The sequence below is a fragment of the Narcine bancroftii genome, chromosome 4 (assembly GCF_036971445.1).
Source record: "Narcine bancroftii isolate sNarBan1 chromosome 4, sNarBan1.hap1, whole genome shotgun sequence".
NCBI lineage: Eukaryota > Metazoa > Chordata > Chondrichthyes > Torpediniformes > Narcinidae > Narcine > Narcine bancroftii.
Window position 1 is genome coordinate 263,830,557 of NC_091472.1, and position 15,063 is coordinate 263,845,619.

Here is a 15,063-nt window from a genome sequence, read left to right on the forward strand (position 1 = left end):
TCATTTATGTAATCTTTTTCTGTAAAAAAGATTGTGATAATGTAGTGTATCATTATAATTGGTTATTGTATTGTAATCTTTTCTGTTTGGCTGCAGTAAATAAGAATTTTAGGGCATCTATACATTCTATTTGCGAATAGGACAATAAACTCTCATTTACTCTATGATTCTGAAATGTGCAAGAGAGCAGGTACATCTCCAGAAGATTATGGCATCCTACTGCTGTCTTTACACTAAAGTTGTTATTCAACCTTGCTCATTAAACTTTAGAACACTTTAGCACATTTGGAGGCTTAGCTCCAAAGCATAATTAAATTGTTCACTCACATGTGGGACTTGATGCTTCTTTGTTTCATTGATGCTTGGCCTGCCATTCTGTTCCAGCTACACAAGACTAACTCCACACTGAGATCCTGGAAAGAAGTAATTAATTAATTTTCATACGCCACTGTGTCAATACTGGTGAAATTTCCCATTTGCTTCTCGTGTGCTATTTGAGAGAATATTTGATCTAGCATTAAAACCTAGGTGTAAAACTACCAGATGGTCAGGAACTTGTGATACACTTTTAAAGATTTAAAATTCCTCTTTGTATTTTCTTCACTGTTTGAATTTTAATTGATTTACCTCAGTTTAGAAGAATGAAAGCATGATCTTATCACAATTTGTCCCCATCAGGTTTACTAGTACCTCGTATGGATGTAGCAACTATTGAGGATTATTAGTACAAGGAACCATTTGAGATTTTTTATTTTGAGGAGTTTTCTTTCTTTGAAACTCCATTTTATGAACAGTATTTAATTATTATTTTTGCTTAGGAATTTGCCATCTGCTTAAAAAGTTCAATTGTATATTATTTCTCTGATCTAAATTATTGCAACTTAAAAATATCAGAGTTCTAAACATCATCTTTTTCCTACTTTTACTAATTTGAGTTGTGAAATTCAAGTAAATTACTGGTGGTGGACACCAGCATTCCTATTTTTATCTTGCCTTTTTGCTCTTTCAGTCTCCTTTGCTCTCTATACAGCATTGTGCACTTCATTTTCACTAAAGCAGTTTTTTTTGTGTTCTCAATTGAAACACGAATATTAATTATTATGATCATTTTGGCTAACTAATTCTGAAATTGTATATTGTTACAAGGTATATTATATTTTATATATAAATGTGTCTTTAAAATAGATAAATTGGAGGGGTTTAGTTTGTAGGTCACCACAAACAGAGAAACACTTCACAAAAGACATCTCATTTAAAATGCAAGAGCAATGCATAAGTGGAGACTTCATGTCCACAGTGATGTTACAGAAACTCTGAAGAATGCCTATGGTGACTTCACAAATAGGTGTTAATTGGATGGATGTTGTGGAGTAAACTGATTCTGGTGCCAGCAATCTGTCTGGTTGCAGTTTGCTATTCTAAGAGGGATCATGAGGTTTTGCAAGCAGAGAGAGAGAGAGAGATAATTCAGTTCAGCAGTAGCTTTTGGGAGGCTGCAACATGGCAAGCTGGCAGGCTTGTTGAAAATCCCATTTGGAAAACAGGTTGTGAGTTCTGAGTTCAGCTTGTTGAAAACCCTTATAGTCCTTACAAAAGTAATGGCTGGCTGGAGTGTTTCTCTTGAAATAAGGGAAGCAAAAGGAACTCTGTGGTACTTGTAAGAGGAGGTTATCATTTGGAAAATCTATGATGGGGCAAGTTTCTTCAGCAAGAGAGTGAAGTAGCTGATCAATAACAGCACTACATTAACAGATTTAAATCACCTATGGAACAGGGCTGGTGGTTTTTTTTTTGCAATGAGGGTCCTGAATGCTCCAGATCCAAGATGGTGTCACTTGTGTTCAGCAGCTCAGATTTCGAGAGTTGCAGGAAACAGTGGAATGCTGTATGGCATCAGTGAGGGAGGTCAACCCCATCTGGTGAGGTTTTTGAGAGTCTCAATTCTGGTCATCTCCTTGTAGGAAGGTATGGGGAGGGTGCAGAGAAGATTTACCAGGATGTTGCATGGATTGGAAAATTAGTCTTGTGAAGCAAGGCTAACAGACTTTTCTCTTGGAGTGAAGGATGAGAGAGGTCTACAAAATTCTGAGAGGTATAGATAAGGTACCCAGTGCCTTTTTCCTTGGACTGGGAACACCAGGGGACATCTCTACAAAGTGAAGGGTGAAAAGTTTAAGGGAGGCATCAGTGGTAAGTTTTTTTAAAAGTTGTTGGTGCCTAGAATAGTAGTGTTGGCTGAAACATTAAAAAACATTTGAGAGATTCTTAAAAAGGCACATAGATTAAAGAAAAGGGTTACGAGGTAAGAAGGGTTTATTTTTTGGTAGGAATATATAGGTCATCACAAAATTGATGGCGGAAGGGCCTATGCTGTAATGTTTTATGAACCCACATAGATGGAAGCCACAGCAGCAGACCAGCCTCCAGCATGGGTCTTGATGACCGAAGGCCTTGCATCAGGCCACAAGCTGCTTGTCAACTGCTTCTAGGAACCAATTTATCAGGACTGGAATTTGTGAGGGATCTTGAAAGTCTTCTGGTGCAGACTTAATCACTACTAATCACTTTGGGTGTTTGGAACCAAGGGCAAAGAAGATGTGACTTGGATGCCCTAGGTTTGAGTTAATGCTGGACTGGACAGGAGAATAGAGACGCTGGAAGCAGTGACATTGGAGAAGGTTGTGGGATCCGTGGATACTGTCTCATAAAGGACTCTTTTGCTCCTCTCTCTTAATAGTGGCACTGGTTTAGTCTGCCTCTTTGTGTGGCTTTACAAGGCAAACAAAGGAAATAGATTTTGTTTATTTTTTTTCATAGATAGATAGAAGATAGATAGATAGAAGATAGATAGATAGAAGATAGATAGATAGATAGAAGATAGATAGATAGATAGAAGATAGATAGATAGATAGAAGATAGATAGATAGATAGAAGATAGATAGATAGATAGAAGATAGATAGATAGATAGAAGATAGATAGATAGATAGAAGATAGATAGATAGATAGAAGATAGATAGATAGATAGAAGATAGATAGAAGATAGAAGATAGATAGAAGATAGATAGATAGAAGATAGATAGATAGAAGATAGATAGATAGAAGATAGATAGATAGAAGATAGATAGATAGAAGATAGATAGATAGAAGATAGATAGATAGAAGATAGATAGATAGAAGATAGATAGATAGAAGATAGATAGATAGAAGATAGATAGATAGAAGATAGATAGATAGAAGATAGATAGATAGAAGATAGATAGATAGAAGATAGATGATAGATAGATAGAAGATAGATAGATAGAAGATAGAAGATAGATAGATAGAAGATAGATAGATAGAAGATAGATAGATAGAAGATAGATAGATAGAAGATAGATAGATAGAAGATAGATAGATAGAAGATAGATAGATAGAAGATAGATAGAAGATAGATAGATAGAAAGAAGATAGAAGATAGATAGATAGAAGATAGATAGAGAGAAGATAGATAGATAGAAGATAGATAGAGAGAAGATAGATAGAGAGAAGATAGATAGAGAGAAGATAGATAGAGGGAAGATAGATAGATGGAAGGTAGATAGATGGAAGGTAGATAGATGGAAGGTAGATAGATGGAAGGTAGATAGATGGAAGGTAGATAGATGGAAGGTAGATAGATGGAAGGTAGATAGATGGAAGGTAGATAGATGGAAGGTAGATAGATGGAAGGTAGATAGATGGAAGGTAGATAGATGGAAGGTAGATAGATGGAAGGTAGATAGATGGAAGGTAGATAGATGGAAGGTAGATAGATGGAAGGTAGATAGATGGAAGGTAGATAGATGGAAGGTAGATAGATGGAAGGTAGATAGATGGAAGGTAGATAGATGGAAGGTAGATAGATGGAAGGTAGATAGATGGAAGGTAGATAGATGGAAGGTAGATAGATGGAAGGTAGATAGATGGAAGGTAGATAGATGGAAGGTAGATAGATGGAAGGTAGATAGATGGAAGGTAGATAGATGGAAGGTAGATAGATGGAAGGTAGATAGATGGAAGGTAGATAGATGGAAGGTAGATAGATGGAAGGTAGATAGATGGAAGGTAGATAGATGGAAGGTAGATAGATGGAAGGTAGATAGATGGAAGGTAGATAGATGGAAGGTAGATAGATGGAAGGTAGATAGATGGAAGGTAGATAGATGGAAGGTAGATAGATGGAAGGTAGATAGATGGAAGGTAGATAGATGGAAGGTAGATAGATGGAAGGTAGATAGATGGAAGGTAGATAGATGGAAGGTAGATAGATGGAAGGTAGGTAGATGGAAGGTAGGTAGATAGATGGAAGGTAGGTAGATAGATGGAAGGTAGGTAGATAGATGGAAGGTAGGTAGATAGATGGAAGGTAGGTAGATAGATGGAAGGTAGGTAGATAGATGGAAGGTAGGTAGATAGATGGAAGGTAGGTAGATAGATGGAAGGTAGGTAGATAGATGGAAGGTAGGTAGATAGATGGAAGGTAGGTAGATAGATGGAAGGTAGGTAGATAGATGGAAGGTAGGTAGATAGATGGAAGGAAGGTAGATAGATGGAAGGAAGGTAGATAGATGGAAGGAAGGTAGATAGATGGAAGGAAGGTAGATAGATGGAAGGAAGGTAGATAGATGGAAGGAAGGTAGATAGATGGAAGGAAGGTAGATAGATAGATGGAAGGAAGGTAGATAGATAGATGGAAGGAAGGTAGATAGATAGATGGAAGGAAGGTAGGTAGATAGATGGAAGGAAGGTAGGTAGATAGATGGAAGGAAGGTAGGTAGATAGATGGAAGGAAGGTAGGTAGATAGATGGAAGGAAGGTAGGTAGATAGATGGAAGGAAGGTAGGTAGATAGATGGAAGGAAGGTAGGTAGATAGATGGAAGGAAGGTAGGTAGATAGATGGAAGGAAGGTAGATAGATAGATGGAAGGAAGGTAGATAGATAGATGGAAGGAAGGTAGATAGATAGATGGAAGGAAGGTGGATAGATAGATGGAAGGAAGGTGGATAGATAGATGGAAGGAAGGTGGATAGATAGATGGAAGGAAGGTGGATAGATAGATGGAAGGAAGGTGGATAGATAGATGGAAGGAAGGTGGATAGATAGATGGAAGGAAGGTGGATAGATAGATGGAAGGAAGGTGGATAGATGATAGATGGAAGGAAGGTGGATAGATGATAGATGGAAGGAAGGTGGATAGATGATAGATGGAAGGAAGGTGGATAGATGATAGATGGAAGGAAGGTGGATAGATGATAGATGGAAGGAAGGTGGATAGATGATAGATGGAAGGAAGGTGGATAGATGATAGATGGAAGGAAGGTGGATAGATGATAGATGGAAGGAAGGTGGATAGATGATAGATGGAAGGAAGGTGGATAGATGATAGATGGAAGGAAGGTGGATAGATGATAGATGGAAGGAAGGTGGATAGATGATAGATGGAAGGAAGGTGGATAGATGATAGATGGAAGGAAGGTGGATAGATGATAGATGGAAGGAAGGTGGATAGATGATAGATGGAAGGAAGGTGGATAGATGATAGATGGAAGGAAGGTGGATAGATGATAGATGGAAGGAAGGTGGATAGATGATAGATGGAAGGAAGGTGGATAGATGATAGATGGAAGGAAGGTGGATAGATGATAGATGGAAGGAAGGTGGATAGATGATAGATGGAAGGAAGGTGGATAGATGATAGATGGAAGGAAGGTGGATAGATGATAGATGGAAGGAAGGTGGATAGATGATAGATGGAAGGAAGGTGGATAGATGATAGATGGAAGGAAGGTGGATAGATGATAGATGGAAGGAAGGTGGATAGATGATAGATGGAAGGAAGGTGGATAGATGATAGATGGAAGGAAGGTGGATAGATGATAGATGGAAGGAAGGTGGATAGATGATAGATGGAAGGAAGGTGGATAGATGATAGATGGAAGGAAGGTGGATAGATGATAGATGGAAGGAAGGTGGATAGATGATAGATGGAAGGAAGGTGGATAGATGATAGATGGAAGGAAGGTGGATAGATGATAGATGGAAGGAAGGTGGATAGATGATAGATGGAAGGAAGGTGGATAGATGATAGATGGAAGGAAGGTGGATAGATGATAGATGGAAGGAAGGTGGATAGATGATAGATGGAAGGAAGGTGGATAGATGATAGATGGAAGGAAGGTGGATAGATGATAGATGGAAGGAAGGTGGATAGATGATAGATGGAAGGAAGGTGGATAGATGATAGATGGAAGGAAGGTGGATAGATGATAGATGGAAGGAAGGTGGATAGATGATAGATGGAAGGAAGGTGGATAGATGATAGATGGAAGGAAGGTGGATAGATGATAGATGGAAGGAAGGTGGATAGATGATAGATGGAAGGAAGGTGGATAGATGATAGATGGAAGGAAGGTGGATAGATGATAGATGGAAGGAAGGTGGATAGATGATAGATGGAAGGAAGGTGGATAGATGATAGATGGAAGGAAGGTGGATAGATGATAGATGGAAGGAAGGTGGATAGATGATAGATGGAAGGAAGGTGGATAGATGATAGATGGAAGGAAGGTGGATAGATGATAGATGGAAGGAAGGTGGATAGATGATAGATGGAAGGAAGGTGGATAGATGATAGATGGAAGGAAGGTGGATAGATGATAGATGGAAGGAAGGTGGATAGATGATAGATGGAAGGAAGGTGGATAGATGATAGATGGAAGGAAGGTGGATAGATGATAGATGGAAGGAAGGTGGATAGATGATAGATGGAAGGAAGGTGGATAGATGATAGATGGAAGGAAGGTGGATAGATGATAGATGGAAGGAAGGTGGATAGATGATAGATGGAAGGAAGGTGGATAGATGATAGATGGAAGGAAGGTGGATAGATGATAGATGGAAGGAAGGTGGATAGATGATAGATGGAAGGAAGGTGGATAGATGATAGATGGAAGGAAGGTGGATAGATGATAGATGGAAGGAAGGTGGATAGATGATAGATGGAAGGAAGGTGGATAGATGATAGATGGAAGGAAGGTGGATAGATGATAGATGGAAGGAAGGTGGATAGATGATAGATGGAAGGAAGGTGGATAGATGATAGATGGAAGGAAGGTGGATAGATGATAGATGGAAGGAAGGTGGATAGATGATAGATGGAAGGAAGGTGGATAGATGATAGATGGAAGGAAGGTGGATAGATGATAGATGGAAGGAAGGTGGATAGATGATAGATGGAAGGAAGGTGGATAGATGATAGATGGAAGGAAGGTGGATAGATGATAGATGGAAGGAAGGTGGATAGATGATAGATGGAAGGAAGGTGGATAGATGATAGATGGAAGGAAGGTGGATAGATGATAGATGGAAGGAAGGTGGATAGATGATAGATGGAAGGAAGGTGGATAGATGATAGATGGAAGGAAGGTGGATAGATGATAGATGGAAGGAAGGTGGATAGATGATAGATGGAAGGAAGGTGGATAGATGATAGATGGAAGGAAGGTGGATAGATGATAGATGGAAGGAAGGTGGATAGATGATAGATGGAAGGAAGGTGGATAGATGATAGATGGAAGGAAGGTGGATAGATGATAGATGGAAGGAAGGTGGATAGATGATAGATGGAAGGAAGGTGGATAGATGATAGATGGAAGGAAGGTGGATAGATGATAGATGGAAGGAAGGTGGATAGATGATAGATGGAAGGAAGGTGGATAGATGATAGATGGAAGGAAGGTGGATAGATGATAGATGGAAGGAAGGTGGATAGATGATAGATGGAAGGAAGGTGGATAGATGATAGATGGAAGGAAGGTGGATAGATGATAGATGGAAGGAAGGTGGATAGATGATAGATGGAAGGAAGGTGGATAGATGATAGATGGAAGGAAGGTGGATAGATGATAGATGGAAGGAAGGTGGATAGATGATAGATGGAAGGAAGGTGGATAGATGATAGATGGAAGGAAGGTGGATAGATGATAGATGGAAGGAAGGTGGATAGATGATAGATGGAAGGAAGGTGGATAGATGATAGATGGAAGGAAGGTGGATAGATGATAGATGGAAGGAAGGTGGATAGATGATAGATGGAAGGAAGGTGGATAGATGATAGATGGAAGGAAGGTGGATAGATGATAGATGGAAGGAAGGTGGATAGATGATAGATGGAAGGAAGGTGGATAGATGATAGATGGAAGGAAGGTGGATAGATGATAGATGGAAGGAAGGTGGATAGATGATAGATGGAAGGAAGGTGGATAGATGATAGATGGAAGGAAGGTGGATAGATGATAGATGGAAGGAAGGTGGATAGATGATAGATGGAAGGAAGGTGGATAGATGATAGATGGAAGGAAGGTGGATAGATGATAGATGGAAGGAAGGTGGATAGATGATAGATGGAAGGAAGGTGGATAGATGATAGATGGAAGGAAGGTGGATAGATGATAGATGGAAGGAAGGTGGATAGATGATAGATGGAAGGAAGGTGGATAGATGATAGATGGAAGGAAGGTGGATAGATGATAGATGGAAGGAAGGTGGATAGATGATAGATGGAAGGAAGGTGGATAGATGATAGATGGAAGGAAGGTGGATAGATGATAGATGGAAGGAAGGTGGATAGATGATAGATGGAAGGAAGGTGGATAGATGATAGATGGAAGGAAGGTGGATAGATGATAGATGGAAGGAAGGTGGATAGATGATAGATGGAAGGAAGGTGGATAGATGATAGATGGAAGGAAGGTGGATAGATGATAGATGGAAGGAAGGTGGATAGATGATAGATGGAAGGAAGGTGGATAGATGATAGATGGAAGGAAGGTGGATAGATGATAGATGGAAGGAAGGTGGATAGATGATAGATGGAAGGAAGGTGGATAGATGATAGATGGAAGGAAGGTGGATAGATGATAGATGGAAGGAAGGTGGATAGATGATAGATGGAAGGAAGGTGGATAGATGATAGATGGAAGGAAGGTGGATAGATGATAGATGGAAGGAAGGTGGATAGATGATAGATGGAAGGAAGGTGGATAGATGATAGATGGAAGGAAGGTGGATAGATGATAGATGGAAGGAAGGTGGATAGATGATAGATGGAAGGAAGGTGGATAGATGATAGATGGAAGGAAGGTGGATAGATGATAGATGGAAGGAAGGTGGATAGATGATAGATGGAAGGAAGGTGGATAGATGATAGATGGAAGGAAGGTGGATAGATGATAGATGGAAGGAAGGTGGATAGATGATAGATGGAAGGAAGGTGGATAGATGATAGATGGAAGGAAGGTGGATAGATGATAGATGGAAGGAAGGTGGATAGATGATAGATGGAAGGAAGGTGGATAGATGATAGATGGAAGGAAGGTGGATAGATGATAGATGGAAGGAAGGTGGATAGATGATAGATGGAAGGAAGGTGGATAGATGATAGATGGAAGGAAGGTGGATAGATGATAGATGGAAGGAAGGTGGATAGATGATAGATGGAAGGAAGGTGGATAGAAGATAGATGGAAGGAAGGTGGATAGAAGATAGATGGAAGGAAGGTGGATAGAAGATAGATGGAAGGAAGGTGGATAGAAGATAGATGGAAGGAAGGTGGATAGAAGATAGATGGAAGGAAGGTGGATAGAAGATAGATGGAAGGAAGGTGGATAGAAGATAGATGGAAGGAAGGTGGATAGAAGATAGATGGAAGGAAGGTGGATAGAAGATAGATGGAAGGAAGGTGGATAGAAGATAGATGGAAGGAAGGTGGATAGAAGATAGATGGAAGGAAGGTGGATAGAAGATAGATGGAAGGAAGGTGGATAGAAGATAGATGGAAGGAAGGTGGATAGAAGATAGATGGAAGGAAGGTGGATAGAAGATAGATGGAAGGAAGGTGGATAGAAGATAGATGGAAGGAAGGTGGATAGAAGATAGATGGAAGGAAGGTGGATAGAAGATAGATGGAAGGAAGGTGGATAGAAGATAGATGGAAGGAAGGTGGATAGAAGATAGATGGAAGGAAGGTGGATAGAAGATAGATGGAAGGAAGGTGGATAGAAGATAGATGGAAGGAAGGTGGATAGAAGATAGATGGAAGGAAGGTGGATAGAAGATAGATGGAAGGAAGGTGGATAGAAGATAGATGGAAGGAAGGTGGATAGAAGATAGATGGAAGGAAGGTGGATAGAAGATAGATGGAAGGAAGGTGGATAGAAGATAGATGGAAGGAAGGTGGATAGAAGATAGATGGAAGGAAGGTGGATAGAAGATAGATGGAAGGAAGGTGGATAGAAGATAGATGGAAGGAAGGTGGATAGAAGATAGATGGAAGGAAGGTGGATAGAAGATAGATGGAAGGAAGGTGGATAGAAGATAGATGGAAGGAAGGTGGATAGAAGATAGATGGAAGGAAGGTGGATAGAAGATAGATGGAAGGAAGGTGGATAGAAGATAGATGGAAGGAAGGTGGATAGAAGATAGATGGAAGGAAGGTGGATAGAAGATAGATGGAAGGAAGGTGGATAGAAGATAGATGGAAGGAAGGTGGATAGAAGATAGATGGAAGGAAGGTGGATAGAAGATAGATGGAAGGAAGGTGGATAGAAGATAGATGGAAGGAAGGTGGATAGAAGATAGATGGAAGGAAGGTGGATAGAAGATAGATGGAAGGAAGGTGGATAGAAGATAGATGGAAGGAAGGTGGATAGAAGATAGATGGAAGGAAGGTGGATAGAAGATAGATGGAAGGAAGGTGGATAGAAGATAGATGGAAGGAAGGTGGATAGAAGATAGATGGAAGGAAGGTGGATAGAAGATAGATGGAAGGAAGGTGGATAGAAGATAGATGGAAGGAAGGTGGATAGAAGATAGATGGAAGGAAGGTGGATAGAAGATAGATGGAAGGAAGGTGGATAGAAGATAGATGGAAGGAAGGTGGATAGAAGATAGATGGAAGGAAGGTGGATAGAAGATAGATGGAAGGAAGGTGGATAGAAGATAGATGGAAGGAAGGTGGATAGAAGATAGATGGAAGGAAGGTGGATAGAAGATAGATGGAAGGAAGGTGGATAGAAGATAGATGGAAGGAAGGTGGATAGAAGATAGATGGAAGGAAGGTGGATAGAAGATAGATGGAAGGAAGGTGGATAGAAGATAGATGGAAGGAAGGTGGATAGAAGATAGATGGAAGGAAGGTGGATAGAAGATAGATGGAAGGAAGGTGGATAGAAGATAGAATATAACTACTGTTTCTGATTGCTCTTAATCCTTTATTTCTGAATTGTAAAGAAAATGCACAGATGCCCTATTATTTCCTATTGCCAGGTTCAGAATTTTCTTAATTGTACCATGGAGTTGTTTATAATGCCAGTTTGATAAATGACCAGGGCATACTTACCCCAAACCTGATCTCTCACTTGCTTTAGCTATGATCTTAATAGTTGATTGAATCTTGGTCTATGCAATTGAATCAGTTAGGGTTCCAGATTATTTCTTTTCCACATATTAGAAGTTCTTAAATCTTTTGTGTAATAAAAGAGACTTGTTTACAAATACGATCAATGGAACTTTGGCTGAGTAAATTTAAAAAAAAATTGACTTGCAAGTAGAAAGTAGAGGGTAATAGTGGAAGGAAAGTTTTCTGTCTGAAGGCCATTGACTAATGGAGTACTGCAAGGATCTATTCTGGAACCCCTGCTCTTTGTGATTTTTATAAATAATCTGGATGAAGAGGCAGAAGAATGGGTCAGTAATTGTGTAGATGATACAAAGGTTGGAGGAGTTGTGAATGGGACTGAAGGTTGTTGAAGGTTACAAGAAGATATAGACAGGATTCAGAGTTGGATGGAGAAATGGCAGATGGAGTTCAATCCGGACATGTGTGAGGTGATGAATTTTGGAAACAAAAACCAGAAGGCTGAGTACAGGGTTGGTTACTTAAGAGGGACATTGGGGTCCAAATCCATTCATCCCTCAAGGTTGCTGCACAGGTTGATAGGATAATTAAGAAGGCCTAGGGGATGCTGGGCTTCATTAATAAGAGGATTGATTTCAGGAGTCATGAGGTCATGTTGCAACTCTACAAATATCTGGTGAGACCACACTTAAGGAATTGTGTTCAATTCTGATCACTTCATTATAGGAAGGATGTGGAAGTTGAGGAGAGGGTGCAGAGGAGATTTAACAGGATGTTGTATGGTTTGGAAATTAATTCTTATAAGGCAAGGTTAGCAGATCTGGACTTTTTTCTTTGGAGTGTAGAGGATGAAAGGAAATTAATTCTTATAAGGCAAGGTTAGCAGATCTGGACTTTTTTCTTTGGAGTGTAGAGGATGAAAGGAGACTTAATCGAGGTTTTCAGGATTATGAGAGATATAGATAGGGTGGACAGCCAGTGCTTGTTTCCTAGGGCATGAATAGCAAACACCAGAGTACATGTACAAAGTGAAGGGAGCGAAGCTTAGGGGAGACATCAGGGGTAATGCAAAGATTGTGGGTGCCTGGAATGCCTTGCCAGGAATGGTGGTAGAGTCTTAAACATTAGGGGCATTTAAGAGACTCTTAGACAGGCACATGGATGGAAGAAAAATAGAGTTGCGGACGGGGTAGGGAGGGTTTAGTTTTTTTTAAAAGGAATATATTAGTTGGCACAACATCAAGGGTTGAAGGGCCTGTACTGTGCTGCAGTGTTCTATGTTTTAATATTTTATGGCATGGTGTTAAAATTCCTCTTATCTGATTGTGTGATTAATCTGATATCACCTGATTTTTTTAAAAAAAGGATATCCATTATATCAAATGTCTGTGACTTGCAAGACAAACTATTTTTTTAATGCCTCATATGGATTCTAAGTTAAATTGGAACAATATACCAGCATATTTCTGTGTACATTTGGCTACCATTTTTAAAGCAAGTTGGGGAGGAAAAAAAATTTGTATTCATGAAGGAAACTGAATGCATGGAGCCATCATGTAATTGCCTCTTGTTTTAAAATCTGTTCAAATTCACTTGCTTTACATGAAGTTTGTTTCATTTACAGCAAAACTTGCAAATCAGGGACGTGTTATCTATTTGCCAATCAAGTCTAAAATGGCAGCTAACAAGAATAAGAATCAGAGCTCATTAGCCCTGCACAAGGTGATTATGGTGGGCAGTGGCGGTGTAGGCAAGTCGGCGCTAACATTGCAGTTTATGTATGATGAGGTAAGACTATTTACAACTTTTAAATAAAGCATTTATCTTTGTTTGTTTGAGCTTGGCAAATTTGTAGTTTTCCTTGAATTGCTCCTTAAGTTATAACATCTCCATGTGCTGACATGGACTTTTTAAGCCTGTGATGTAGGGACAATATCCTTTCCAATTCAGCTCGGAAACTGACCAATTTGGAAGCAAATTAAAGGAAACAGATTATACCCATTATGCAAGCTATCATGGGGATATTTTCATTGTGTTATTGGATACAAGTGAGTTCAGTTGAATATTTTTAATCTTCTGGGATGGCACAGTTTGCATAGCAGTTACTGCAGCGCCAGTGACTAGGATCAGAGTTCAAATCCCGCACTGTCTATAAGGAGTATCTATGTTCTCCCCGTGTCTGCTTGGGTTCTTCCGGGGGCTCTAGTTTCCTCCCAATGTTCGAAATGTACCAGGGGTTCAGGTTAATTGGGTGTAAATTGGGCGGCATGGACTTGTGGGCTGAAATGGCCTTACTGTGCTGTATTAATTTAAAAAATTTAAAATGTAAACTTTGGAAATTTAGTTTTAAATGTCTACAATTCTAAAACATACATAACTAGGTCCATGAAATATTGTGTTAATTTAAATATTGCTTTTGGGTGACTTCAATCATTGTTTTCCAATGAAGTCCAGTTATATTTGCAATATAAAGCTTAAAGTGGGTGGCACCTATGAAACTGGAAGTCAGATTCAGATTTCAGATTTACTACAAGAGTAAAGAAAGTTATTTCTTGGAGGTGGTTCTAAAGAGATATCAGTTTAATTTCTGGGATGATTGGGTTCTCTTCTCTCAAGTGGCTAAAGAAGTTCCATGCTTAGAAGAAGATAATTTTGTTGAAGCATAACAAGGTAGATATTGATGTTTCCATCAGTGGGAGAATCAAACAAGGAGGCATAGTTATAAAACTAAGAATATCCATTCAAAACTGATGTGTAAAGGAACACATGTATTCTCTGGAGATTGAGGATATTGAGAGAATGCAGATATATTTTTGAAAGGTCACGGAACTAGCAGTGAGGAAGAATTGGGGCCTGGGCCAGATCAGCCATGATCATATTGAGAAGCCTGGATGTGTATTGTATATTCTTTTTTTTTTTGATAGCTTGATTATGACCTGGTGAGTTTCTCCAGCACATTAACGTGTTGAACTCAACCCCTGAGTCTTCAGACTTTCCTATTACCTAGATTATGGACCTTGCTTTAACTCTGCATAGACCTTGCTTTAACTGACACTTGACTGTAATGCAGTAGTTACAATAAAATATTTTGGTGATTTTTAAGATCATTTATAATTAATCAATTTGAATGTTTTGAAGGGAATGAGTTGATGATTAAAATGTAAGTTTTTTTGTATGCTATGGCCTATGTTGAAAGCAAAACTTCTTTACTTGTGTTGCACTAATCCCTGAAGGGCATCAGACCCATTAGGTTGCAATAAACTGCTGGAGAATTCAGCAGTTTGAGCAGCATCTGTGAAGGGAAAGGAATTAATGTTTCGGCTTGAGACCATGCATCCAGCAGTTTGTTCCTTCATTTGAATTCCAGTATCTGCAGTCTCTTGTCACCAATCATATTGGGTTAGTGTAAAATTAATGCAGTTGATGCTTTGCTTACAAATTTCTCAATGTGAACAAATTTTAAATCATCAAATTTATTAGACACTTCCCGGTTTCAGAACTCAAAACTCTGTAGCACAGAAATAGGCCCTCCAGCCAACAATGTCTTCGGAGAACACAATGCCAAATTAAATGAAATCTCTTCTGTCCATACGTGATCCATATCCTTCTATTTTCTGCTCATTCACG

The 15,063-nt window shown here is 39.4% G+C and overlaps 1 protein-coding gene across 7 annotated transcripts in view; it reads left to right on the forward strand.

Moving 5' to 3' along the window:
• The window catches only part of ralba (v-ral simian leukemia viral oncogene homolog Ba (ras related)), an 83,786-nt gene that overhangs the window by 32,591 nt on the left and 36,132 nt on the right, over positions 1-15,063 (forward strand). For all 7 annotated transcript variants that reach the window (XM_069934887.1, XM_069934888.1, XM_069934886.1 and 4 more), the window contains one exon: positions 13,061-13,224. In XM_069934887.1, the coding sequence (XP_069790988.1) occupies positions 13,111-13,224 (114 nt within the window). In that variant the 5' untranslated portion in view covers positions 13,061-13,110. The remainder of the gene's footprint in view (positions 1-13,060; positions 13,225-15,063) is intronic.